This window comes from Microcebus murinus, chromosome 12 (assembly GCF_040939455.1).
Source record: "Microcebus murinus isolate Inina chromosome 12, M.murinus_Inina_mat1.0, whole genome shotgun sequence".
NCBI classification, from domain to species: Eukaryota; Metazoa; Chordata; class Mammalia; order Primates; family Cheirogaleidae; genus Microcebus; species Microcebus murinus.
In genome coordinates this window covers 57,419,469-57,445,673 of record NC_134115.1, presented here as the reverse complement: position 1 = coordinate 57,445,673, position 26,205 = coordinate 57,419,469, and the positions used below count along the sequence as shown (strand labels likewise).

At 39.2% G+C, this 26,205-nt stretch overlaps 1 protein-coding gene and 1 non-coding gene across 3 annotated transcripts in view; one reads left to right on the top strand and one right to left on the bottom strand.

Moving 5' to 3' along the window:
* UBAP2 (ubiquitin associated protein 2) overlaps positions 1 to 26,205 on the top strand; it is an 82,288-nt gene that overhangs the window by 22,875 nt on the left and 33,208 nt on the right. For both annotated transcript variants that reach the window (XM_076008805.1, XM_012770151.3), the window contains exons 4-10: positions 1,104 to 1,214; positions 7,866 to 8,019; positions 9,792 to 9,869; positions 14,402 to 14,456; positions 15,882 to 15,988; positions 20,368 to 20,420; positions 21,345 to 21,412. In XM_076008805.1, coding sequence (XP_075864920.1) covers positions 1,104 to 1,214; positions 7,866 to 8,019; positions 9,792 to 9,869; positions 14,402 to 14,456; positions 15,882 to 15,988; positions 20,368 to 20,420; positions 21,345 to 21,412 — 626 coding nt within the window. The remainder of the gene's footprint in view (positions 1 to 1,103; positions 1,215 to 7,865; positions 8,020 to 9,791; positions 9,870 to 14,401; positions 14,457 to 15,881; positions 15,989 to 20,367; positions 20,421 to 21,344; positions 21,413 to 26,205) is intronic.
* LOC142874752 (small nucleolar RNA U13) lies at positions 4,459 to 4,562 on the bottom strand. Its single transcript, XR_012922385.1, has one exon. It is a non-coding gene; the product is annotated as a small nucleolar RNA U13 (small nucleolar RNA).

The window sequence follows — 26,205 nt, the reverse complement described above, 5'->3', positions numbered from 1 at the left end:
TGAGGCTGGGAGTTCGAGGTTTATCTATATATAAAAGTAGATTTGTTCGCTGATAATCGAGAAACCTGGATTGTGCCTAATATGCGATTATTCTAGTGATGAATATTCTAAGTAGTTTAGTATCCGTTGTTAGTAAAAATGGGTCTGAGATTCCTTTAATTACTTCAAAAATAGCATTCTATTAAAACTCTTTGAGAAAATATGTCTAGGATTGTGTTTTGTGAAAGCAACAGAATTCTATTTGTGACATTATAACTTAAATGTATGTGAAGTGTTCTAATCTTAGCAGTATAGCAAATGCATGGAATGTTTTTCCTGTGCAGAATATTTGGAATAGATTTTTTGTGAATGGTGGCCATATACTCATAGTTCCACTGAATATTTTAGTAGTTCAGAGTGTGGGAATCTTTGGACATTGAACTAAGTTTGAATAGTCAGATCCCTGTTTCTGGGTACTCTGAAAATATTGGTATATATGTGTGTGTGTACATGTGTATGTGCTGCTTATTGATAATCTGATACTTGGTCAACTTGGAGAACAACTGATTTATAGTTTGACATTGCCAGTATTAATGAAGGAACATGGAGTGGCCACAAAAATAAAAAAAACATGTAAATGTATTCTCAATGTAAACTCAGAATCTAGAAGAGGCCATCTTCATGTAGAAGGGTTACATAGGCCGGGCGTGTGGCTCACACCTGTAATCCTAGCACTCTGGGAGGCTGAGGCGGGCGGATTGCTCGACGTCAGGAGTTCAAAACCAGCCTGAGCAAGAGCGAGACCCCGTCTCTACTATAAACACAAAGAAATTAATTGGCCAACTGATATATATAGAAAAAAATTAGCCGGGCATGGTGGTGCATGCCTGTAGTCCCAGCTACTTGGGAGGCTGAGGCAGTAGGATTGCTTGAGCCCAGGACATTGAGGTTGCTGTGAGGTAGGCTGACGCCACAGCACTCACTGTAGCCTGGGCAACAAAGCGAGACTCTGTCTCAAAAACAGAAAACAAGAAGAGTTACATAATTTCTGTATTTGTGTAGAAGAATCTCAAAATTAATATCAAGTTTGGCTCTCTCTAACCATTTTGTGGTATATTCAATAGCTTATGGAAGTGACCGGGAAAAATCAAGATGAATGCATAGTGGCCTTACATGACTGTAATGGAGATGTGAATAAAGCTATCAATATATTGCTGGAAGGAAATTCAGATACAGTAAGTATTATTAATTGATTTGCATTGCCAGATATGTCTGTTTCATATTGATCTTGGTTGGGTGGTAGGATGATGGGGATTATGGGTCCCATCCATATTTGTCTTAAGTTCTAGAAAGAACACTAACATGACATGACTGTTTTTGTTATGTATGGTTTCTTAATGAAGTCACAGAATTGGAAGACTTAAAAGAGAATTTGGTGATCTACTCCAGTCTTATGCAGTTTCCAAAGTTCTCTAGGTTTGTGGATATTTTCAGCACTTGAAAAAAACATCTTTTTGCTCTACTGCTCATGTTTCTTTTTCTTTTTTTTTGTTTTTGAGACAGAGTCTCGCTTTGTTGTCCTGGCTAGAGTGAGTGCCGTGGCGTCAGCCTAGCTCACGGCCATCTCAAACTCCTGGGCTCAAGCAATCCTTCTGCCTCAGCCTCCCGAGTAGCTGGGACTACAGGCATGTGCCACCATGGCCGGCTAATTTTTTCTATATATATTAGTTGTCCAATTAATTTCTTTCTATTTATAGTAGAGGCAGGGTCTTGCTCTTGCTCAGGCTGGTTTTGAACTCCTGACCTCGAGCAATCCGCCCACCTTGGCCTCCCAGAGTGCTAGGATTACTGGTGTGAGCCACCGCGCCTGGCCTTACTGCTCATGTTTTCTTCATCTGAATTGTCACCTCTCAGACTATTCCTTTTATCTGTAGACGAATAGAAAACTGGCACTTGCTGGTGTACCTTTTTTTTTTTTTTTTTTTTTTGAGACAGAGTCTCACTTTGTTGCCCAGGCTAGAGTGAGTGCTGTGGCGTCAGCCTAGCTCACAGCAACCTCAAACTCCTGGGCTCAAGGGATCCTCCTGCCTCAGCCTCCTGAGTAGCTGAGACTACAGGCATCCACCACCATGCCCGGCTAATTTTTTGTATATATTTTTAGTTGGCCAATAATTTCTTTCCTTTAGAGACGGGGTCTCGCTCTTGCTCAGGCTGGTTTCGAACTCCTGACCTTGAGCGATCCGCCCGCCTCGGCCTCCCAGAGTGCTAGGATTACAGGCGTGAGCCACCTGGCCCGGCCGCTGGTGTACCTTTTAACTTATGTGTGAATACTCTACACACATTGTCATAACAGTTTGACATATATATTAATAAGAAAATATATATTGGTTTTCTTACCCCAGTTGTTTTTTTTTTTTTTAAATATTATTAATTCTTACTTTATTTCTTTTTAGAAAATATTTTGCTTTTAATTGGCCTCCTGGGCCAGAACTGCAGCAAGTTTTTTTTTTATTTTAGGTAGGATGGAACTAAACCTCACTATACGGCAGTTGTCAGCTCTAAACTTAACTATTTCTGTGTGGAGATTGCACTGTATTTCATTTGTATTTTTTTTTTTTTTTGAGACAGAGCCTCACTCTGTTTTCCCGGGCTGAGTCTGTTTCCCGGGCTGAGTACTGTGGCATCACTCTGGCTCACAGCAACCTCAAACTCCTGGGCTCAAGCAATCCTCCTGCCTCAGCCTCCTGAGTAGCTGGGACTACAGGCACGTGCCACAGCGCCCGGCTAAATTTTTCTATATATTTTTAGTTGGCCAATCAATTTCTTTCTATTTTTAGTAGAGATGGTGTCTCACTCTTGCTCAGGCTGGTTTTGAACTCCTGACCTTGAGCAATCCACCTGCCTTGGCCTCCTGAGTGGTAGGATTACAGGCATGAGCCATTGTGCCCGGCCACATTTGTTTGTTTTAATTGAAGAAACTGGGCTGCAATCCCAGCACTTTAGGAGACTGAGGTGGGAGGATCGCTTGAAGCCAGGGATTGAAGACCAGCCTGAGCAAGAGCGACACCCAGTCTCTACAAAAAACCAGAAAAATTAGCTGGGTGTGATGGGACATGCCTGTAGTCCCAGCTACTCGGGAAGCTGAGTTAGTGAGGTAGGAGTTTGAAGTTGCAGTGAGCTATGTTCATGCCACTGCACTCTAGCCCCATTGAGTGAGACCCTGTCTGAAAAAAAAAAAAGGTTGAGGAAACCATTTCTTTCAGATTAGATTATAACAAATATTCTTCTAAGAGAGGGCACAATTTTTTGGGGTTTTTTTTTTTTTTTTATTCAACACATCAATTTTTGCATTCCTTGTCAGGTTTCATGTTTAGTTATGTTTTCATTTTTAGGGATAGACTGTAGTACGGACAGGTAGTATAGAAATGAATTGCTGTGAGAAACTGAAAAACTAAAATGAGTATCTTTTTTTGGTTGGGGTGCAACAAGCAGAATGAATTTTCTTAGTAATAAAAGTTAGCTAATTTGGTAGCTAATTTTGAAATTATCTCACTATTTTGAGTGTTGAAGTATCAGTGGGTAAAATTCTATGCAGGAGAACAGTGATCCACATGATAAACCACCAAATAATGTGAATTTGTTGGGAAAACATTAAATGATAAATTATAAAATTTTGAATAGTTTTTTGTTTGCTGACATGTAGGGATAAGTTTTCTGAGATTTATAAAATATGGGGAATCTGTTTACCTCATTGCTTGTGGATGGATGTAGTATGTATGGAATGGCTCTCAGTTACTTTAAAAGTGAATTGAGCCGGGGGTGATGGCTCATGCCTATAATCCTAGCACTTTGGGAGGCTGAGGCGGGTGGATTGCTCAAGGTCAGGAGTTCAAAACCAGCCTGAGCAAGAAGTGAGACCCCGTCTCTACTGTAAATAGGAAAAAATTAATTGGCCAACTAAAAATACACAGAAAAGGGGGGAAATGGGCATTTATTGAAACCTTAAAATCTGTACCCCCATAATATGCCAAAATAAAAAAAATAATTAAAAAAAAAAGAAAAGAAAAAAAAAATACACAGAAAAAAGAAAATTAGCTGGGCATGGTAGTGGATGCCTGTGGTTCCAGCTACTCGGAAGGCTGAGGCAGAAGGATTGCTTGAGCGCAGGAGTTTCAGGTTGCTGTGAACTAGGCTGATGCCACAGCACTCTAGCCTGGGCAACAGAGTGAGACTCTGTCTCAAAAACAAACAAACAAAAAATCTCCTGTGAATCAAAAAGCTAAACTGCTTTCTTTATCATCAAAGAAATTGCTGTGAATTAACGAAATATTTCTAAATGTTAACTGATGTTTCCAAATATTAAAAAGGGTTTTTTTTTTCTTTTTATGGTTATAGATAAATCATTTTCTGTTTCCTTTAGCTGATTCCATTCCTATTCTGTGACAGTTGAGTGAAATTTTAAGTGTTTTTTCTTTTTTACGTTAGATGGGTGATGTGACAACATCAAAACAAGGTTTGAGGGAGGCGCATCTCAAGAATGGGCATGAAAACCCTATCATCATGCTTATGAACTACGCAAGGATCAAGTTTTAAGTCTTAAATGTCCTTGTTTCCGGCTATGTATTAGAAAGTAAAGATGAAATTTTCATAAAGAACCCTATTTTAGTTACCTTTTGAGCAATTTCATAGCGAGAGCGAGATTTGTCTTTGTTTTCTTCAAAGATCAGAAAACAGTCTGGGTGCAGTTGCTCCTACATGTAATCCCAACACTTTGGGAGGCCAAGGTGGGCGGACCTCTTGAGACCAGGGGTTTTAGAACAGTCTGGGCAACACAGTGAGAGCCTATTATTTTGTAGAGACAAAAAATAAGAAAAATTATCCAGATGTAGTAGTGGTGTGTGCCTATAGTCCCAGCTACGTAGGAGGCTGCGGCAGGAAGATCACTTGAGCCCAGGAGTTTGAGGATGCAGAGAACTATGATTGTGCCACTGCATTCTAGCCAGCGCAAAACAGCAAGACCCTGTCTCTTAAAAAAATACTGTGTATACACATGTGTACGCACACTCAGCTGCACACACCTTGTGCTAACTCTATTGAGTAAAAATTTTCCAGGACCTCTGGGATTTACTTTTTGCCCGCTAAATAAGAGGACTGGATTCTATTTTTTACAAAATTGTCTAGTTTATTCATATTAGCAAACTTATAAATTGAGATTATATACTATGGCGATTTTTTTTCTTCTGGAATAAATAAGCTTTATTTTCTTTAATTGAAAAAGCAATTCATGTGATGGAAGAAGTCTTTGGAAGTGAGAAAAAAAGAAGTAGAAAGATTTATAATCTTTTAAATTAAAAAAGTTTAAATAAATGATACAAAAAGAAGAAGAAAAGCAATTCAGTAAGATAAAATGGTTAAATCAATGAAACAGCCTGACTTAGATGATGACTTCCATTTTCTTCAGTATATACCCAGATTCCTATTTGAACTGAAACATTTAATCCTATTGCATATGCTACTAGTTGATAACTTGCTTTAGTTATATCAAGGAGCTCTTTCTTTTCTTTTTTTTTTTTTTTATGTAATCAAGATGTTTGTAAAGGAGCTCTTTCTATGTGTACCTGTAAACTGGTTAAATGGCTACATACTGCTCCATTTATGGATCTACTTGAGTAGATAGTCTCCTTCCTAAGTTAGATGTTTTAGGAATTCTCCCATCTACTTTATTCTGTTGACCATTTTGTTTGTACTTAACTATTTTTATAATTATTAGATTATTTTCATTCAATATGAGCCTAGAAATAATCATTCCTGGATCAGAATGTATACTAATGAAAATTTGGGTACTGTTTTCAGCTGGCCTTCTAGGAAGGTTACAATCAGTACATGCTCACCAGAACTGTATGAAAATAGCTGATCCACCTTAACTATCAGGTGTGTGAATATATTTAATCTTTATCAAATCTTAGGGGTAGAAAATAACTTGTTTTAATATGTATTATTATCATTTTTTTATTAAGACAGTTTCTCTTGTTGCCTGGGCTACAGTACCATGGCGTCAGCCTAGCTCACAGCAACCCTACACTCCTGGGCTCAAGTGAGTCTCTTGCCTCTGCCCCCCAAGTAGCTGGGACTACAGGTGCATACCACCATGCCCAGCTAATTTCTTTTTTATTTTTTAAAAGTTGTTTTTGGCTAATTTCTTGAGCCAGGGTCTCACTCTTGCTCAGGCTGGTCTCAAACTCCTGAGCTCAAGCAGTCGTCCCGCTTCAGCCTCCCAGAGTGCTAGGATTACAGGTGTGAGCCAGCACGCCTGGCCAATTTCTTTCTATTTTTAATAGAGATGGTGATCTTGCTCTTGCCCTTGCTTGTCTCCTGAGCTCAAGCAATCCTTCTACCTCTGCCTTTCAGAGTGGTAGGATTATAGGCGTGAGCTACCATACCTGGCTTAACATGTGTTTTTTTAACATCCATTTTTTATATCTGAGTGGATATGTAAGTTCATCAAAGGGTTTGTAGAAGTCTAGAAATTCCATCGGAAAAAGTGTTTTGAAGCTGGCTTCCATTGTTTTAGAAACAATTTCAGCTATATCACTTGAATTTTGATTTATTGATTTCTGTTGCTTATGTTTATTTTGGATATACAATGTTATTTTCTTTCTTTTAGATTTTTGCATCTTAAAATAATTATGACTCTAATTTTGGGATTGAATAACTTCAAATCTCTTGTGAAATAAAGTGGGTTGTGGAAAACCAAATAGACACTATTGGGCCATTGTTGGGATTTCCCTGTAATATACACTGCTTGATATTCTTATATTCACTTATATTTAAGAATGTAGTATCTTATTCTTTTTTCAGCAATTTATATATTTTTTCTTTATTTTTCCCCCCTTTATTAACTAAGATGGAAACAATTTATATATTTATGATATGATTAGATTTGGTATCACCGTTTATAGGTTGGAGTGGAGAATGGAGGTTATATAAATTATTTGTTTTCGCATTATTATAATAATTCTCTGAGATTGAAATTTTGGGTATTTGCTTTATAAAAAAGTAAAACTATCCTTAAATTTTACTTTTCTTTTTTTTTTTTTTTTTTTTGAGACAGAGTCTCGCTTTCTTGCCTAGGCTAGAGTGAGTGCCGTGGCGTCAGCCTAGCTCACAGCAACCTCAAACTCCTGGGCTCAAGTGATCCTCCTGCCTCAGCCTCCCGAGTAGCTGGCACTACAGGCATGCGCCACCATGCCCGGCTGATTTTTATATTATATATATTAGTTGGCCAATTCATTTCTTTCTATTTTTTATGGTAGAGATGGGGTCTCGCTCAGGCTGGTTTTGAACTCCTGACCTTGAGCAATCCGCCCACCTCGGCCTCCCAGAGTGCTAGGATTATAGGCGTGAGCCACCGCGCCTGGCAAATTTTACTTTTCTACCATTAGATTCTTTTAAATTATGACTTTGGATAATTGAATAGCCAAGGTTTTGTTCCTGGAGCTTTTGAGCCATCATTCAAAGTATCTTTGTAGCTTTGAATCACTCTCTATATTAGTGGGTTTAAGGCCTACTACACGGATGGGGAGGTGGCATGGAATAGTAGTTTGGGGTAAATAACATTTACATTATTTCTAAATCTGCATAGAAGAGGACTGTGGTAGGAAAACACAGTACATTGTCAGGGCAGCTGAGAGATGTAATTATTTAACAATAGGAGCTTAGGAAGAGGTTTGTCACCATTATCATCAAGCAAGTAGAACTACATGGAAAAGAATTAAAATGATAGGCAAGCAAGCTACAAGCTATGGGTAGTTTGGTTTGAAAAATAAGATCATCGTACACACTTTGAAGGAATGATAAATCTGAGTAACAACTATTCTCTTTGATAGACTTCATGGGAGACCGTAGGAGGAAAGAAGAGACATTTTGGAAAGGAAAGTACAGAAAACAAAGAGAATAGAGAGAAGAGAAGTGAGAGAGAAGCAAGTCGTGCACGTGGAAGCAACAACCGGAAAGGAAGAGGTGGCAATCGTGGTAGAGAGTGTAAGTGCAGAGTTTTCTCCTCAACATTTTCTTATGAGTTTTCATGCATTTTGAAAAGCTGAAAAACTAGTCCAAAGAATGCCCATAAATCAACTTCCTCAATGCAAAATTTGTTTTACATCTAGTACTAGAAACGAGCTGCAACTGAGTAGTTCATTAGGACCTCTGATGTGGTTTCATGTCAGCACTGACCTGGGCTGTAGGTAGGTAGTTGTGTAGTGTGTCTTAAGATTGCTTTCTCTTATGAATCAAGTGCATTCTCTAAAGGGCTTGTGTGTGCTTGTTGTTGGGTCATTCAAAGATGTACCTGTTTAATTTCCAAATTTATGCATTCTTATGGTATATGGACAAGGGTTAGACATGTCTAACATAAGAGGGAGGAAATGTTGGAAAGAGGAGGAGGAAAGTTGTCACATAAAGAAGACATTAGACCCAGGTTTTGGCACCATTTACCAAAAAACAACCCTGCCTGCTGTGGAGATAACATCAAAGCTTGGCTGGGCTGGGTGGCTCACACCTGTAATCCTAGCACTCTAGGAGGCCCAGGGGGGAGGTTTGCTCAATGTCAGCAGTCCAAAGCCAGCCTGAGCAAGAGCAAGACCCCGTCTCTACTAAAAAATAGAAAGAAATTAATTGGCCAGCTAAAAATATATATACAAAAAATTAGCCAGGCATGTTGGCGCATGCCTGTAGTCCCAGCTACTTGGGAGGCTGAGGCAGAAGGATTGCTTGAGCCCCAGGAGTTTGAGGTTGCTGTGAGCTAGGCTGATGCCACGGCACTCTAGCCTGGGTAAGAGAATGAGACTCTGTCTCAAAACAGAAAAAACATCAAAGTAGCTAAGTTATGAATGAATAAAGCAAATATTTGACATATCACCTTAGAGACTTTTGCTAGCTCATTTTGAGTACCTGCTATGTAGTGGAAACTTCCTAGGCATACAGCAGTGATTAAAGCAGATAAAAATCTTTGCACTACTAAAACAATTTTTAATGAAGGTAGAGTGGGATGTAATGGTGTAAAAGAGAAGTAAAATATTTTATATTAATATAATATTTTAATGATGTTATTTAGAAACTATGGTATGGGGAAAAACAAAGGCAGAAGGTGAGATGAGAATTATGGGCCCATATTTGACAAATTTAAGTGGATTTCGAAGGAAAGGCTTACTGAGAACTTACGTGAATTAAGCCCTTAAACAGATGAGGGGGCAAAACATGCCGATATCTCTCATAAAATTTCTATATTACATTGAGTCATTAATGTAATGCCAATATAGGGATCAGGAAAAAATAAGATTCTGCTGGCATTTTCTGGACAGCATCCTAGGAAAACTCTTCTCTAACATTTTGATTTTTCTAATAATTCAGTGTTTCTTTGGTATTACTAGTTTGCTATTCTGTGCCTTTCCAGACTTTGAACTTAACTTCTGAGCAAATTCTGTGATGTATTACACAGATGCATAATGAAGGTGCTTTTTTGAGAAAAACTTTTAAGTTTAGGAGGGCTTATCTATATAAGAGAAAAAAAATCGATATTTTATTTTAATTTCTTTTTAGAAGGTTCACTTGTGAATTAAGCATGATGTGCTATCATTCAGTTTTTAGCCACTTTTGTTCTTGCTACTTCTGAACTCAGTTTAAATTTTAGCCAGTTTTTAGGGTATTTTTTTTTTTTGTCACTTATTCCTTTGTTTTAATAGGTATCTGGTAAGCTTATGTCCAAGAGATTTACAAATGAAAAGGAAATTTTTCTGCTTTTTTTTCCCTCTTAGTTAGAGGTGAAGAAAATGGAATTGATAGCAATCAAGGGGACAAACCTTCAGATCGTGGCAAGCGAGCCCGAGGTAGAGGTAAGCCATAATCAGAAGGGAGGAAATGCTTTCAGAGGGAAGAAACAGGTGGTGGTTTTGCTGGGCTCTGACTAGGAATGACAGTGTGCTATGAAAGAATGATTGGTCTTCTAAAATCTCATTTGTTTCCTGATGCCTGTGAATGAACTGTTTATATTAATAGTTTTGAAGAAACCTGTTGATTGTTTTCAGATAAGCTTAGAAAGCCCTTTTCATGAATAATTTGAAAGCTGTTACTAGAAGTCATTATTCAGTTCACCTATGTTAGGACCGAGTGTGGTGGCTTATTATGCCTGTAATCCCAGCACTTTGACAGTCTGAGGTGGGAGGATTACTTGAGGCCAGGTGTTCGATACCAGCCTGAACAACATAGTGAGACCCCCATTTCTCCCTCCTCCCCACCCCCCTAAAAAAAATTAGCCAAGTGTGGTGGCGGATGCCTATATATAGTCCCAGCTCCTCAGGAGGCTCAGGGGGTAGGATCTCTTGAGCCTAGGTGTTTGAAGTTGCAGTGAGTGGTGATGCCACTGTATTCCAGCCTGGGCAAGAGAGCGAGACCCTGTTTAAAAAGAAAGAAATTACCTATGTTGTAGTTTAACAGATGTGTCTTACCAGTATGATATGGCTTTAAAAATTTTTATTAATATTATTTTTATCTGACAAATTATAATTGTATTATGCTTAGAATATAGTGTGATTGTTTAAAACTTAATTAAAAATACTTTTATTGCTAAAAAATGCTAATGATCAGCTGAATCTTCAGTGAATGTCTTTTTGCTGGTGAAGGGTCTTGCCTTAATATTTACTGGGTGCTGACTGATCAGGGTGCTCGTTGCTGAAGGTTGAGGTGGCTGTGGAAATGAAAAGTAGCTTTTTCTGCTTTTTTTTTCCTCTTAAAGGTGAAGAAAATGGAATTGATTGCAATTTTACCTTAAATTTTTTTATTGATACATAATTATACATTTTGGGTACATGTGAATATTTTGTTAACATACATAGATAATACCTAAGGATCAAGTCAGGCTGTTTAGAATATCTATCACCTCAAGCATTTATCATTTCTATGTCTTGAGACCATTTCAAGGCCTTCCATGTAGCTATTTTGAAACGTACAATACATTCTTAATTATAGTCACCCAACCTTGCTATTGAACATTAGAACTTTTTGTCTATTTGTACCCATTAACAAACCTTTCTTCCCGTTATCTTCCCCACTGCCCCCTACATCCCACCACCTTCCTAGCCTCTGGTAATTATCATTCTGCTCTCTATCTTCATGAGATTAACTTTTAAAGCTCCCACATGGGAATTAGTACAGGTGACATTTCTTTTTCTGTGTCTGGTTTATTTCACTTAACATAATGCCCTCCTGTTCCATCCATGTTGCTGCAAATGACATGATTTCATTCATTTATTTATTTTTTATTTTTTTGAGACAGAGTCTTCCTTTGTTGCCCAGGCTAGAGTGAGTGCCGTGGCATCAGCCTAGCTCACAGCAACCTCAAACTCCTGGGCTCAAGCAATCCTGCTGTCTCAGCCTCCCGAGTAACTGGGACTACAGGCATGTGCCACCAGACCGGCTAATTTTGTCTATATGTTTTTAGTTGGCCAATTAATTTCTTTCTATTTATAGTAGAGACGGGGTCTCGCTCTTGCTCAGACTGGTTTCAAACTCCTGACTTCAAGCAATCTGCCTGCCTGGCCTTCCAGAGTGTTAGGATTACAGGCGTGAGCCACTGCTCCCGGCCTTAGCCTAATGTTTAAAACATTAATCCATGTAGCATGTATCAGTACTTTATTCCTTTTCCTGGCCAAATAATATTTCATTGCACGAATATGCTGCCTTTTTTTTTTTTTTTTTTTTTTTTTTGAGACAGAGTCTCGCTTTGTTGTCCAGGCTAGAGTGAGTGCCGTGGCGTCAGCCTAGCTCACAGCAACCTCAAACTCCTGGGCTTGAGTGATCCTTCTGCCTCAGCCTCCCGAGTAGCTGGGACTACAGGCATGCGCCACCATGCCCGGCTAATTTTTTATATATATATATCAGTTGGCCAATTAATTTCTTTCTGTTTATAGTAGAGACGGGGTCTCGCTCTTGCTCAGGCTGGTTTTGAACTCCTGACCTTGAGCAATCCGCCCGCCTCGGCCTCCCAAGAGCTAGGATTACAGGCGTGAGCCACAGCGCCCGGCCTGCTTTTTTTTTTATAGTTAAAGGTTTTAAGTTTAAATCGAACTATTAAGTCAGCTATATACATGATAAAAAACAAGGTAAAATGAAGCATTCAAAGTAATATAAACTGTATCATTTGTCATCTATGTGATGATTTTATTGCTTTGGTTTTTAGTGGAAACATGTCATTTATTAACAGTTTTATTGAATCAGGTGTTAGGAGTGAGGAAGTTCAGGATAAGGGCAATTTGGACATTGTTTTGCTTAAGGTATATTATAGTTCCTTTTAGTATTCGATCATTGTGATTATTACTGCCTAGGCTTTAGTTCGGTTCATCAAGTATACTTCATAGTTATTTAGCTGTGGAAAACCTTGGTTCCATAAAAGTGAAGAAAAACTGATAGTCTTAGTGATTCTGTGCCTAAGACAGCTGTTTAAAATAATAAAAGAAGAAATTAATATTTTTACCCATTTGAAAGGTATGGGGAGTTCCACATTTATGCAGAAATGGTCACTTCTGTAGCCACAGGAACTCCTTTCTTCTTCTCATCCCACCATCTAGTTTTTGTCTCTTAGTATACCTCTAAATCATGATTGTTTTAGGTGTTCAGTTTGGGTTGTTTTAAAAATATATATATTTTTTAAAATTGTGGTAAAATACACATAAGATACAATTTACCATCTTAACCAGTTTTAATTGTACAGTTCAGTGTTACTAAGAACTTATTTCATCTTGCAAAACTAAAACTCTTTTTATTTTTTTATTTTTTTGAGTCAGAGTCTCACACTGTTGCCGGGGCTAGAGTGCCATGGCGTCAGCCTAGCTCACAGCAACCTCTAACTCCTGGGCTCAAGCGATCCTCCTGCCTCAGGCTCCCAAGTAGCTGGGACTACAGGCATGCGCCACCATGCCCGGCTAATTTTTTCTATATATTTTTAGTTGTCTGGCTAATTTATTTCTATATTTTTAGTAGAAACGGGGTCTTGCTTTTGATCAGGCTGGTCTCAAACTGTTGAGCTCAAATGATCCTCCTCTCTCAGCCTCCCAGAGTGCTTAGGATTACAGGCGTGAGCTACCGCACCTGGTCTCCTCTAACAGTTTTATAGTTTTTGCTCGTAAGTTTAGGCCTTTGATACTCAGTTTTGGATTTTAATGAGGAGAAAGTGGAGAGGTGCTAAACAAAAATTTCTCTGCTTGCTTGTTCTCACGCTTGCTGCCATTTTGGTCATTGATCAAAATCCTGGCATTAAAAACAAGTTTAACAGTGCCTTCAGCTTACTTTGCAGTTTCTTTCTTTCTGGTTCTCAATATCTTTAATAGTAGTGGCTTATAATGTCATGGCATTTGCTCTACCTGATTTTAAAAGATGCAGACTCGCCAGGTGCGGTGGCTCACGCCTGTAATCCTAGCACTCTGGGAGGCCACGGCAGGTGGATTGTTTGAGCTCGGGGGTTCGAGACCAGCCTAAGCAAGAGCAAGACCCCATCTCCATTAAAAAAATACATAGATCCTAGCTCTTGGGAGGCCGAGGCGGGCGGATTGCTCAAGGTCAGGAGTTCAAAACCAGCCTGAGCAAGAGCGAGACCCCGTCTCTACTATAAATAGAAAGAAATTAATTGGCCAACTGATATATATATAAAAAAAAAAATTAGCCGGGCATGGTGGCGCATGCCTGTAGTCCCAGCTACCCGGGAGGCTGAGGCAGTAGGATCACTCGAGCCCAGGAGTGAGCTAGGCTGACGCCACGGCACTCACTCTAGCCTGGGCAACAAAGCGAGACTCTGTCTCAAAAGAAAAAAAAAAAACATAGAAAGAAATTAGCTGGACAACTAAAAATATATATAGAAAAAAATTAGCTGGGTATGGTGGCACATGCCTGTAGTCCCAGCTACTTGGGAGGCTGAGGCAGGAGGATTGTTGGAGCCCCAGAAGTTTGAGGTTGCTGTGAGCTAGGCTGACACCATGGCACGCTACCCTGGGCAATGGAGTGAGACTCTGTCTCAAAAAAATTAAATAAACAAATAAAAGATGCAGACTTACAATGTAACCTGCCAATGTTAAACTCTCAAATACCTCGAATATTATACAAGCAGAATTGAATCCTTTTCTAGCCTTTGTTTTTTCTTTTTTCTTTTTTTTTTTTTTTCATGATGTGGGTTATAAAAGTGTTCAGCTTTTCTAGCCTTTGAAGTCACTAACTGGGTAGGTAATTGTGTCAGCAGGGACCAACAAATTGGGTGCCAGATGGGAATGTTGGTGCTGCTGTTGGTAATATTGTTTGAGTAATGAGTATAGGATGAAGAAGTTGAAAGATGTCTAATTGTGCAGGACACCGGTATATATTTATTTATTTGTTTATTTAGGATTTGGACATGGCAGAGGGAGAGGGGCAGGAAGGTTCTCAACCCAAGGCATGGGGTAAGTGACAGCCATCTTATTTTTGTAGTTATTTTCTTCTCTAGTTATTATTCTAGTTTCCCTTATTTTATCCTATACCTAATTTACTTATCCTGGTGGGTCAGATGTTTTGTACACTTAAAAAGATTTAACTAACAAGTGAAATAGTCTAATTAAAAGTGATCTTTCAGTAAGCTTTAGAGCAGGGTTTGTAGCCTGGACATTATTAACATTTTGGATTTGATGATACTTTATAAACGTGGTGGGGTGTCCTGTGCATTGTAGGATGTTTTGCAACATCCCTATTCTCTCCCTACTAGGTGCCAGTAGCACCTCTTCTGATACTGTGACAATCAAAATGCCTACAGATTTAGCTAAATGTTCCCTGAGGTGGGGGGTGCAAAATCACCCCTAGTTGGAAACCACTGCATAATAGCTATGTTGGTAAATCCAGCAGTTTTCCCTGAATACTAAGTAAATGCAATGCTTACTTATGTAAAAGTGGTAAGTTTTTCCTAATCTGTAATAGTGAGTGATGAACATACTACATAGTTGCTGAAATCAATAGTTTATTCCTTATTTCTGAGTATTCTTTTACTTTTTGTTTGCTTCTAAAATACTAACTCCACCTGGATTTTTAGAAACAGTTAAGTTTTTAAGACATCTTAAGGAAAACATGTAGTGAAGGAAGGGACTTGGCTCAAGGAAAATCCCTTCTTGCTCTCTGGCTTCAGGGCAGCACTCTTGGAGTCAGTGCCTTCTAGAGATGGTGGTGCCTCCTACCATTTCTATTTTCTGCCTGTGGAAAAAAGAGAGATGAAAACACAGAGGAAACTGGCAGAAACACTGAAAGATATAAGCCTACCCATTAGCTTTAAACTGTTCTGTGGATTTTTATGTTTGCTTCATATTTGCTTTTGAAACTTTTAAAGGTAGCATTTATTTTGGCCCATCTTAGACCTCTGAATCATGATTCCTTATTAGTGCTTAGTTTAGAATTTTAATGAAAATAGAGATGCTGAACAAAATGCTTTCTTGTTATCAATATCCAATGTTTCTGTACATAAAGGAGCATGTAATTCTTTTGTACAAGGCTCAAAGCCAAACTTGCATTCTGACATGGGAAGAAAAAGCTTGTTGCTTATTTGTGCCTTAGTTTTCTGTTAGAGCTCTTATCCTGTCTTGAAAGATTCTAGGTTTCCATGTCTGCTTTAGAATGCAGAAGACAGTATTTTAGGAAAATAAGGCCGTCATACAAAAGAGTATGGAAGTCCCTAATCAACCTATGGCTTTTAAGATCTGCATCCACGTTGTAAGGGCAGAAGAGTATTTTACAGTGACTACTAGTAGGGACTGTGCTTGTTTGGAGGAATATCATGTACAGTTAATTTTGTGACTTTGGTGTTGCTTCATTTGTCTTTATTCTTTCTATATTTTATACCCCAGTACATTTAACCCTGCGGATTATTCAGATTCTACAACTACAAATGGGTGTGGGACAAAACTGGTAGTTTCAGAAGCTGTGCAGAATGGTGCTGCTGAGGGAACTGCTGGTAAGTGTTCTGTTTTTGTCAGAGATGGATTTTAAATATTTTAGCTATTAAGAGTTTATGTTGTCATACAAAGATTAAGTGGATGGAAGACAAAGAAAAACAGGCTACTGTCCTACTCTCAACTCTTAGTTGGTTTTTACCTCCAAAGTCTCTCACAAACATTGTTGATGACAAGGGATTTGATTTTCCTTGTGCACTCTGAGAGGTAATATGCATAAATCAGCACAGATCCTACACACTTCTTTTGCAATGTTCACAAATATGTAGAATTTCATAGGAGATTTTTTACTGAAAATACTTACCATTGCTCATGGTGGATGCTAACATTTCACCAGATGAGTAGGTTTTAGCAACATTGTTTCTGTAGGTGTTTTTCTTTATTTTTCTCCCAAAACAAGGTGCTCCTGTTTTGGGATCCTTTATTTTCTGAAATTCATGGATAAATATTTTTTGTTTATTTGCATGGAGTTATTCAGCAGATTTATTCATGATTATATAAATTGGCTATTGAGATTTTATTTATAAAATCATAAATTATTTTAAAAATTTTGTTTTGTTCTGTTTTTTAGACAGTCTCTTGCTCTGTTGCCCAGGCTAGAGTGTAGTGCCATTAGCATAGCTCATTACAACCTCCAACTCTTGGGCTTAAGTGATCCTCTGGCCTCATGCTCCCAAGTAGCTGGGGCCATAGGAGCATGCCACTATGCCTGGCTGGTGTGTGGTTTGTTTGTTTGTTGGGTTTTTTTGGTTGTTGTTGTTTTTGGTAGAGACAGGGTCTCACTCTTGCTCAGGCTGATCTTGAACTCCTGAGCTCAAATGATCTGCCCACCTCCCAGAGTGCTAGGATTATAGGCATGAGCCACTGTGCCTGGCCGAAACATTTAAATTATCTTTCTAATGATACTTAGCATTGTGCCTAACATATACACTGGCGTTAAAGCCAGTATCGATTAGTTGGTGACTTTGGATGAACAGTTTTTGTGGAAAATCTCAGCATAAATTATTTCCTATTATAATCTTAATTATAATTGTTTCCTATTATAATGTCACAAAGGTGTGAGTTTTAGGATTAATTTTTTTTTTTTGCTAATTTCGGCATATTATGGGGGTACAAATTTTAAGGTTTCAATAAATGCCCCCCCCCACTAGGATTGACTTTTGAGCTCATGAAATTGTTTTCCATTTCTTGGTTACAGTCTTCACAAAATTGCTTAGGTTTAGCCTTAGTTTTTGAGTAGAAATTGCAAATTTTTAGATTGGAGTGCTATTTTTTGTGATGAAATATGAGAGCATGAGTACAGGGTAGGGCTGATAGGGTGGTAGTAAGACACTGTACTGTAAGACAGACATCTTTCACATGAGTCCATTTATGAGCATATAAAACTACACTTAGTGAAATTATACTTAGAGAAAAGATTGGAGAGCTGGGTGCGGTGGCTCACGCCTGTAATCCTAGCACTCTGGGAATCCGAAGCAGGTGGATCAGTCAAGGTCAGGAGTTTGAAACCAGGTTGAGCAAGAGTGAGACCACGTCTCTACTAAAAAAATAGAACGAAACTAATTGGCCAACTAAAAATATGTAGAAAAAATTAGCTGGGCATGGTGGCACATGCCTGTAGTCCCAGCTACTTGGGAGGCTGAGGCAGGAGGATCGCTTGAGCCCAGGAGTTTGAGGTTGCTGTGAGCTAGGCTGACGCCATGGCACTCGGTCTGGTGCAACAGAGTGAGACTGACTCTCTCTCTCAAAAAAAAAAAAGGATTGGAGATTTTGTATTAATACTTTTACTTTAAGAAAGTCATACTATAGAAGAATGGTAAGAGTGAAGTGGAGGTGGATGGATCACCTTAGATTCATCTAGCTTTGTGTACAATGTGTTTTCTAAGGGCTTTGTGCAGTTTTCTAGAGAATAAGCTTCCATTACTGATTTTCTACTGGTCTAGTTGCAACTTGTGTTTTGCAATTGAACTATTACTTTTTTCTACCTTTGTTTAAGAAAATATCTTAATTCAAAGATATGTTATACATGTACAGAAATTATATTTGTTTTATGACAGTTCTGGAGCAATTATGGAAACCATTTAAAGGTATGATGAGTAAGTCAACACAAAGGATCAGATTGTCAGTGTTTCTTTTTTTTTTTTTTTTTTTGTTAACCAGAACATGTGGAATCAGTGTTTCTTAATATCAAATTTTACTAATAATTCAAGGATACTAGCAATCAAGAGGCACAGAAGAAGCAGGGAAGAAGGTCTGGGATCTCCATTGCTTCTAGCCATGGTTTTCCTTCCTGCAACACATACAGTCTGTGGTTCAGAGTAATAGATAGAGGCCAGGTGTGGTGGCTCATGCCTGTAATCCTAGCACTCTGGGAGGTCGAGGTGGGCGGATCGCTCAAAATCAGGAGTTTGAAACCAGCCTGAGCAAGAGCAAGACCCCGTCTCTACTATAAATAGAAAGAAATTAATTGGCCAACTAAAAATATATATACAAAAAATTGGCTGAACATGGTGGCGCATGCCTGTAGTCCCAGCTACTTGAGAGGCTGAGGCAGCAGGATGGCTTCAGCCCAGGAGATTGAGGTTTCTGTGAGCTAGGATGAGGCCATGTCAGCCCAGGAGATTGAGGTTTCTGTGAGCTAGGATGAGGCCACGGAACTCACTCTAGCCTGGGCAAAAAAGTGAGACTATGTCTCAAAAAAAAATAGATGGAGGTCTACAGGTGACATGTCAGTTTGTCACACAGCAGGAAATGTTTTCAGTTTTGAAACTTCTTCATTTCATACCCATGTATTAGCATAACTTATATAACATTTTACAGAGAGCCATCCCAGTCCTAAATCAAGGACATGCTGTCAAAAGCATTCCATAGATAAGGACTCTTCCTAGGAAACAACCATTATTTATGAGCAAGCTGGTTATTAGGTTAACATGATTCTAAGGAAGTTAGACCTGGTCACCTGCCTTCTTTTTTCTCAAGACTGTGCCCTCTTCCTTTTCCCTTTTCCTAGTACACACGGAAACTTTTGGAGAGGAATGGGATTTTGCTTATCAGATGCTTAAGTCCTTTCTTCTAATGACTGAACTGAAAACATATCCAAAATCCCAGAATTTTGGATGTGGTTATCATTAATGTGTTTAAAAACATTTTCGGTCGGGTGTGGTGGCTCACGCCTGTAATCCGTAATCCTAGCACTCTGGGAGGCCAAGGCAGGCGGATTGCTCCAGGTCAGGAGTTCGAGAACAGCCTGAACAAGAGCGAGACCCCGTCTCTATTATAAATAAAAATAAATTAATTGGCCAACTAATATATAAAGAAAAAATTAGCTGGGCATGGTGGTGCATGCCTGTAGTCCCAGCTATTTGGGAGGCTGAGGCAGAAGGATTGCTTGAGCCCAGGAGTTTGAGGTTGCTGTGAGCTAGGCTGATGCCATGGCACTCACTCTAGCCTGGGCAACAAAGTGAGACTCTGTCTCAAAAAAAAAAAAAAAAATTCTATGAGTATGTGTTTTTAAGCCTGCTTCAAATATGGGCTTGTACTTATACAGGATTTGAACATACTAAGTTAACATTTTTGAATACCACTACATTTCTTTAAAGCAGGGGTCCCCAACCTGTGGTGAGTTGTATAATTATTTCATTATATATTACAGTGTAATAATAATTACTAAAGTGCACAGTAAATGTAACATGCTTGAATCATCTCAAAACCACCATCCCCACCTCCCACTCTGTGGAAAAATTGTCTTCTATCAAAATAGTCCCTTGTGCCAAAAAGGTTGGGGACCACTGCTTTATAGCACTCAAATGTTCTGTGGGTGATAATTCTGTAAGAACTATTCTTGTATATCATGTTACCTGCTTCTCAGGACTTACAGCAGCCAACTTAATGAGATAAACTTTGCTAGATGACCTATTAGGGAACTGTGTAGTAGAGCTGATATTTTATAAAAAGGGTGCTTGCTTGTCTAAATTTCAATTCAGCAATCCACCTGTAATATTGCGGATCTAAGGCAAATTTGTCTTCAAATGAAATTTGTTTTGTTTTAAAATTAACTTGCTGTTAAATGTATTTATGCTGTGCCCATATTTTTTTACTCATAGCAGAATAGTTTGGAGATACGCTCTACATTGAAGCAAAGTTATTTTTGAGACATTGATTTGAGTTTATGCAGGCAGTACTAGACGGGTTGCATTTGAGAACATTATGATTTAATGGAGAAGAGATTAATAACCTCATAGTTCTTGGATTATAAACTAAATTGCTAATGGGGTGTCTGACACTTTTTCTTACATTGTGCAAAAAAGGAATCCCTTACACTCTGATGGTATTTGACTTTGTGATGTAAACTTGGATTATGATTGTTGTCATTTCCCATTAGGGGCCTGGAAGAATTCTGTCGAAGAGTGGACAACAGAAGACTGGACTGAAGATGTAAGTGTTTGGTGTGAGACCACATCCGTCTTCCTTTTGGTTTATGGTGTGGGCATCTGTGCATGGAAGAAAGCCTGAGACATCTTATCTCATCTTGGCTTCTTTTCTGGCATGTACCCTAGCAAGGTTCTTAGAGAGTTGGGTTTTTAAAAAGTATTCACTTAAAAATGACCAGTGTCATGTAGGACTGAAAAAAAAATTTTTTTTAAAAGATTAGGGGTCTTACTCTGTTTCCTAGGCTGCAGTGCAGTAGAATGATCATAGCTCATTGTAACTCCTGGGCTTAAGCAGTCCTCCCTTCCACCCTAGCCTCCCGTGTGGCTAGGACTGCAGGCAAGCACCATCTCTCTTGGGTATTTAAAAAATGTTTGTTTGTTTGTTTGTTTTTTGGCTGGGCGCGGTGGCTCACGCCTTTAATCCTAGCACTCTGGGAGGCTGAGGCGGGCAGATTGCTCGAGGTCAGGAGTTTGAAACCAGCCTGAGCAAGAGCAAGACCCCGTCTCTACTATAAATAGAAAGAAATTAATCGGCCAACTAATATATATATAGAAAAAATTAGCCGGGCATGGTGGCACATGCCTGTAGTCACAGCGACTTGGGAGGCTGAGGCAGTAGGATTACTTGAGCCCAGGAGTTGAGGTTGCTGTGAGCGAGGCTGACGCCACGGCACTCACTGTAGCCTGGGCAACAGAGTGAGACTCTGTCTCAACAAAAAAAAAAAAAAAAAAAAAAAAAGTTTTTTTGTAGAGATGGGATCTCTCTCTGTTGTACACACTGGTATTTAACTTCTGGGCTCAAGCGATTCTCCTGCCTCAGCCCCCCAGAGTGTTGAGATTACAGACTTGAGCCACTGTGCCCTGCTGTTTTGGTTTTATATTATACAGAATAAGATTAAAAATTTTTTCTTTGAAACCTCCCACACAGCTTTCTGAAACAAAGGTCTTCACTGCCTCATCTGTTCCTGCAGAAAATCACATGACACCGGGGCAAAGGTAATCACTGTTTGCCATCTTGTATTTATTATATTAAAGCATAATTGAAAGTTTTTGTCTTTGGAAAAGTATTTTTATCTTGGGGTGTCTTTCTGTTTTTTTCCTTTTTATCTAAGATTAAGCTTTATTTTACCTGTACTTAGTGTGCTGACAGAGCTTCAATCACTTCCTAATTGTATCCAGTGATGAAAGAAAATAGCAATTAATTTTGTGATTTGTTAGCACTTGTTGCAGGGATTATTATGTTAAACCTATTTAATGGTTGCTCTTTTCCCTTTTGTTGTCCTATTTTTTTGACAATGAACTGTAATACATTCTATCATTTAGTTTCTTCATGTAATACCATTTGTTTACATCTTCTAAAGCTAATATAGAATTATTTTATTTGGGCTCTACTAGTTTAAATCTACTAGATTACAGAAAAGGAGATTTGGAGTAACAGCAAGATTCTTAGAATGTGCACTGATCTGAATTACTGAGTAGCATTTATTTATAGTCTAGTTTTCACAGTAACTCTAACTACCTTTTTTTTTTTTTTTTTTTTTTTTTTTTTGAGACAGAGTCTCAGCTTTGTTGCCCAGGCTAGAGTGAGTGCCGTGGCGTCCTAGCTCACAGCAACCTCAAACTCCTGGGTTTGAGTGATCCTTCTGCCTCAGCCTCCCGGGTAGCTGGGACTACAGGCATGCGCCACCATGCCCGGCTAATTTTTTATATATATATCAGTTGGCCAATTAATTTCTTTCTATTTATAGTAGAGACGGGGTCTCGCTCTTGCTCAGGCTGGTTTTGAACTCCTGACCTTGAGCAATCCGCCCGCCTCGGCCTCCCAAGAGCTAGGATTACAGGCGTGAGCCACAGCGCCCGGCCTCTAACTACCTTTGAAAATGCTTTTCAAATGCAATGATTTAGAAAAATGAAAGCCTGGATATGTATGACACCTTAGAAATGAAGACAGTTTAGAACCTGATATGCTCACTCTCATGATAAATGAGATGGTTATGAGACTTCATTATAAAGAAATAAAAATGATTAATGGTTATATCTCACAATATATTATTTTGTGAATTTCTTGTTAAATACATGTACCTTCTCTATTGTATTTATGAATGAATTTTCTAGTATTATTTTTCATTTGTTCCCCTAGTATAGGTAGTGGATTTGCAACATTTTTCATTCTTTTAAAAAAACAATTAATTTGACTTTTTAGTGGCTCTTATATTTATTCTTCAGAAGATAGTGCAGTACTGTTGTTTTTATTTTTTTTATTTTAGTGAATTATGGGGGTACAAGTGTTAAGGTTGCATGTATTACCCATGCCCCCCCTCCTCCATGAATACCCATCTCCTCCTCCCACCTCCCCGACACCTGGTAAATGTTATTCCTATATGTCCACTTAGGTGTTGATCTGTTAATACCAATTTGCTGGTGAGTACATGTATTGTTTTTCCATTCTTTTGTTTTGTTTTGTTTTTAAAGCCAGTCCAATTTAGCAGTGGGGGAGTGAATACCAACTTTAGCGACACTAATAATGTTAATAAATTCTGATAACCCACTACCATCGGACCAGCCTGTTTTTCCATTCTTGAGATACTTCATTTAGTAGAATGGGTTTCAGCTCTATCCAGGAATATACAAGAGGTGCTATATCACCATTGTTTCTTTTTCTTTTTTTGAGACAGAGTCTCGCTTTGTTGCCCAGGTTAGTCTGAGTGCTGTGGCGTCAGCCTAGCTCACAGCAACCTCAAACTCCTGGGCTCAAGCAATCCTGCTGCCTCAGCCTCCAGAGTAGTTTGGACTACAGGCATGCGGCACCATGCCCAGCTAATTTTTTCTATATATATATTAGTTGGCCAATTAATTTCTTTCTATTTATAGTAGAGACGGGGTCTCGCTGTTGCTCAGGCTGGTTTAGAACTCCTGACCTCGAGCAATCCGCCCGCCTCGGCCTCTCAGAGTGCTAGGATTACAGGCGTGTGCCACCACACCCGGCCCTTTCCTGGTTTTGGTATCAGGGTTATGTTCACTTCATAAAATGTGTTGGGGAGGATTCCATCCTTCTCGATGTTGTGGAATAATTTCTGCATGCAAGGCACCAGTTCTTTTTTTTTTTCTATATATATATTTTTTTATTTTGGCATATTATGGGGGTACAGATTTTAAGGTTTCAATAAATGCCCATTTTCCCCCCTACCACCAGTTCTTCCTTGTAGGTGTGGTAACCATCTGGTCCAAGACTTTTCTTTTTTTTTTTTTGAGACAGAGTCTCGCTTTGTTGTCCGGGCTAGAGTGAGTGTCATGGTGTCAGGCTAGCTCACAGCAACCTCAAACTCCTGGGCTCAAGCAATCCTTCTGCCTCAGCCTCCCGAGTAGCTGGGACTACAGGCATGTGCCACCATGCCCGGCTAATTTTTTATATATATATCAGTTGGCCAATTAATTTCTTTCTATTTATAGTAGAGACGGGGTCTCGCTCTTGCTCAGGCTGGTTTTGAACTCCTGACCTTGAGCAATCCGCCTCCCAGAGAGCTAGGATTACAGGCGTGAGCCACCGCGCCCGGCCCAAGACTTTTCTTTTTTTTTTTTTTTTTTTTTTTTTTTTTTCACGTTCGATAAGCTTTTACTTTGTACATCAGGAAATACATGAGGGCCAAGAATCCGCTGGGGCCGGCGGCCGAGGCGGGACTCCGTCAAGACTTTTCTTTTTAGGAAGGTTTTTTATTGCCGTTTCAATTTCAGTGTTTGATATTGGTCTGTTCAGGAATTGTATTTCTTCCTGGTTGAGCCTAAGACAGGCTGTTTGTTACTAAGAAATTGTCCATTTCCTCCACATTTTCCAGTTTGTGTGCATAGAGGTTTTTGTAGTATTCATGAATTATATCTTGTATCTCTGTGGCATTCATTATAATTTCTCCCTTATTGTTCCTGATGGAGCTTATTAGAGATTTTTCTTTTCTGCTTTTCATTAGTCTAGCCAAAGGTGTGTCAATTTTGTTTATTTTTTTCTTTTTTTTTTTCTTTTTTTTTTTTTTTTTTTTGAGACAGAGTCTCACTTTGTTGCCCAGGCTAGAGTGAGTGCCGTGGCGTCAGCCTGGCTCACAGCAACCTCAATCTCCGGGACTCAGCGATCCTACTGCCTCAGCCTCCGGAGTAGCTGGGACTACAGGCATGCGCCACCATGCCCGGCTAATTTTTTTTTTTTTTTCCTGAAGAAAGTCAGCAGGTACCGGCTAATTTTTTTTTTTTTTTGTATATATATTTTTAGTTGGTCAATTAATTTATTTCTATTTTTGGTAGAGACAGGGTCTCGCTCAGGCTGGTTTCGAACTCCTGACCTTGAGCAATCCACCCGCCTCGGCCTCCCAAAGTGCTAGGATTACAGGCGTGAGCCACCACGCCCGGCCTTCTTTTTTTTTTTCAATAAAGCGCTGTCAGAAGATGTTTATTTTTTTAAAGAACCAACTTTTTGTTTTGTTAATCTTCTGTATGGTTTCCCTGTTGTCACTATCGTTTAGTTTTGATTTGATCTTAATGATTTCACTTCTGCTGGGTTTGGGGTTGGTCTGTTATTCTAGCTCTTTGAGATGATTCATTATGTTGTCTATTTGTGAGCTTTTAGACTTTTGGATACAGGAATTTATGGAAATAAACTTTCCTCTCAGGACTACTTTAGCTGTGTCCTACAGGTTTTGATAACTTGTGTCTCCTTTGTCATTTAGTTCAAAGAATCTTTTAATTTCCATCTTGATTTCCTTGTTTATGAAGTGGTCATTCAGCATTAGGTTGTTTAGTTTCCATGACTTTGTGTAAAAATGAGAGTTCCTGTTAGGGTTGATTTCAACTTTTATTCCATTGTGATCTGTAAAGATTCATGGTATAATTTCTATTTTTAAAATTGTTTGAGACATGCTTTGTGTCCTAGGATATGATCAGTGTTAGAGAATGACCCATGAGCTGATGAGAAGAACGTATATTCAGTGGTTTGGGGGTAGAATGTCCTGTAAACATCAGTCAGGCCCGTTTGTTCTAGAGTTCCACTTACGTCCATTATTTCTTTGTTGATTTTTTGTTTGGAGGATGTGTCCTGTGCTGTCAGTGGGGTGTTAAAGTCTGTGACTATTATGGTGGTGTTGTTTATCCATTAGTTTAGATCAAGTAGAGTTTGCTTTATGAATCTGGGTGCACTAAGGTTGGGTGCATATATATTTAGAATTGTGTCTTGTTGTTGAACTGTACCCTTCACCATTATATAGTGATCTTGGGTCTGTGCACGGGGAGGTGCCCTAAGGGAGTTGGGAGCCTGGTGCTGTGTCTGCTACAGGCTTACCGCTCACTGGCGGTGCCGTCTCTGGCCTGGTGTCCGCAGGTCTCTCCACCTGCTGAGGAGCACACCAGCAGTCCCAGATGCAAGGGAGAGGAAAGTTAATTGCTCCACCTACCTACCCTTGCCGCTGGTCTCTAGGCTACTCGGAGGTCTCTGCTTCCAGTCTCCAGTACCCCTCCTTCAGCTGATGTATGCTCGTCTGCCTGCTTCTTTCTTCTAATTTCTTCTAGAAACTGTCTTTTTTACAGAGACACTCTGTCTGGCGGTGTTTCTCGTCTGCCATCTTGTTCCGCCTGCAGTACTGTTATTTTAGACATGTGAACTTGCTCTGTTTATTGGTAGTAATAAACATTTTTTTTCCTTTTTTCTTTTTTTTGAGACATAGTGTCACTCTGTTGCCCGGGCTAGAGTGCCATGGCATTAGCCTAGCTCACAGCAATCCCAAATTCCTGGGCTCAAGCGATCCTTCTGC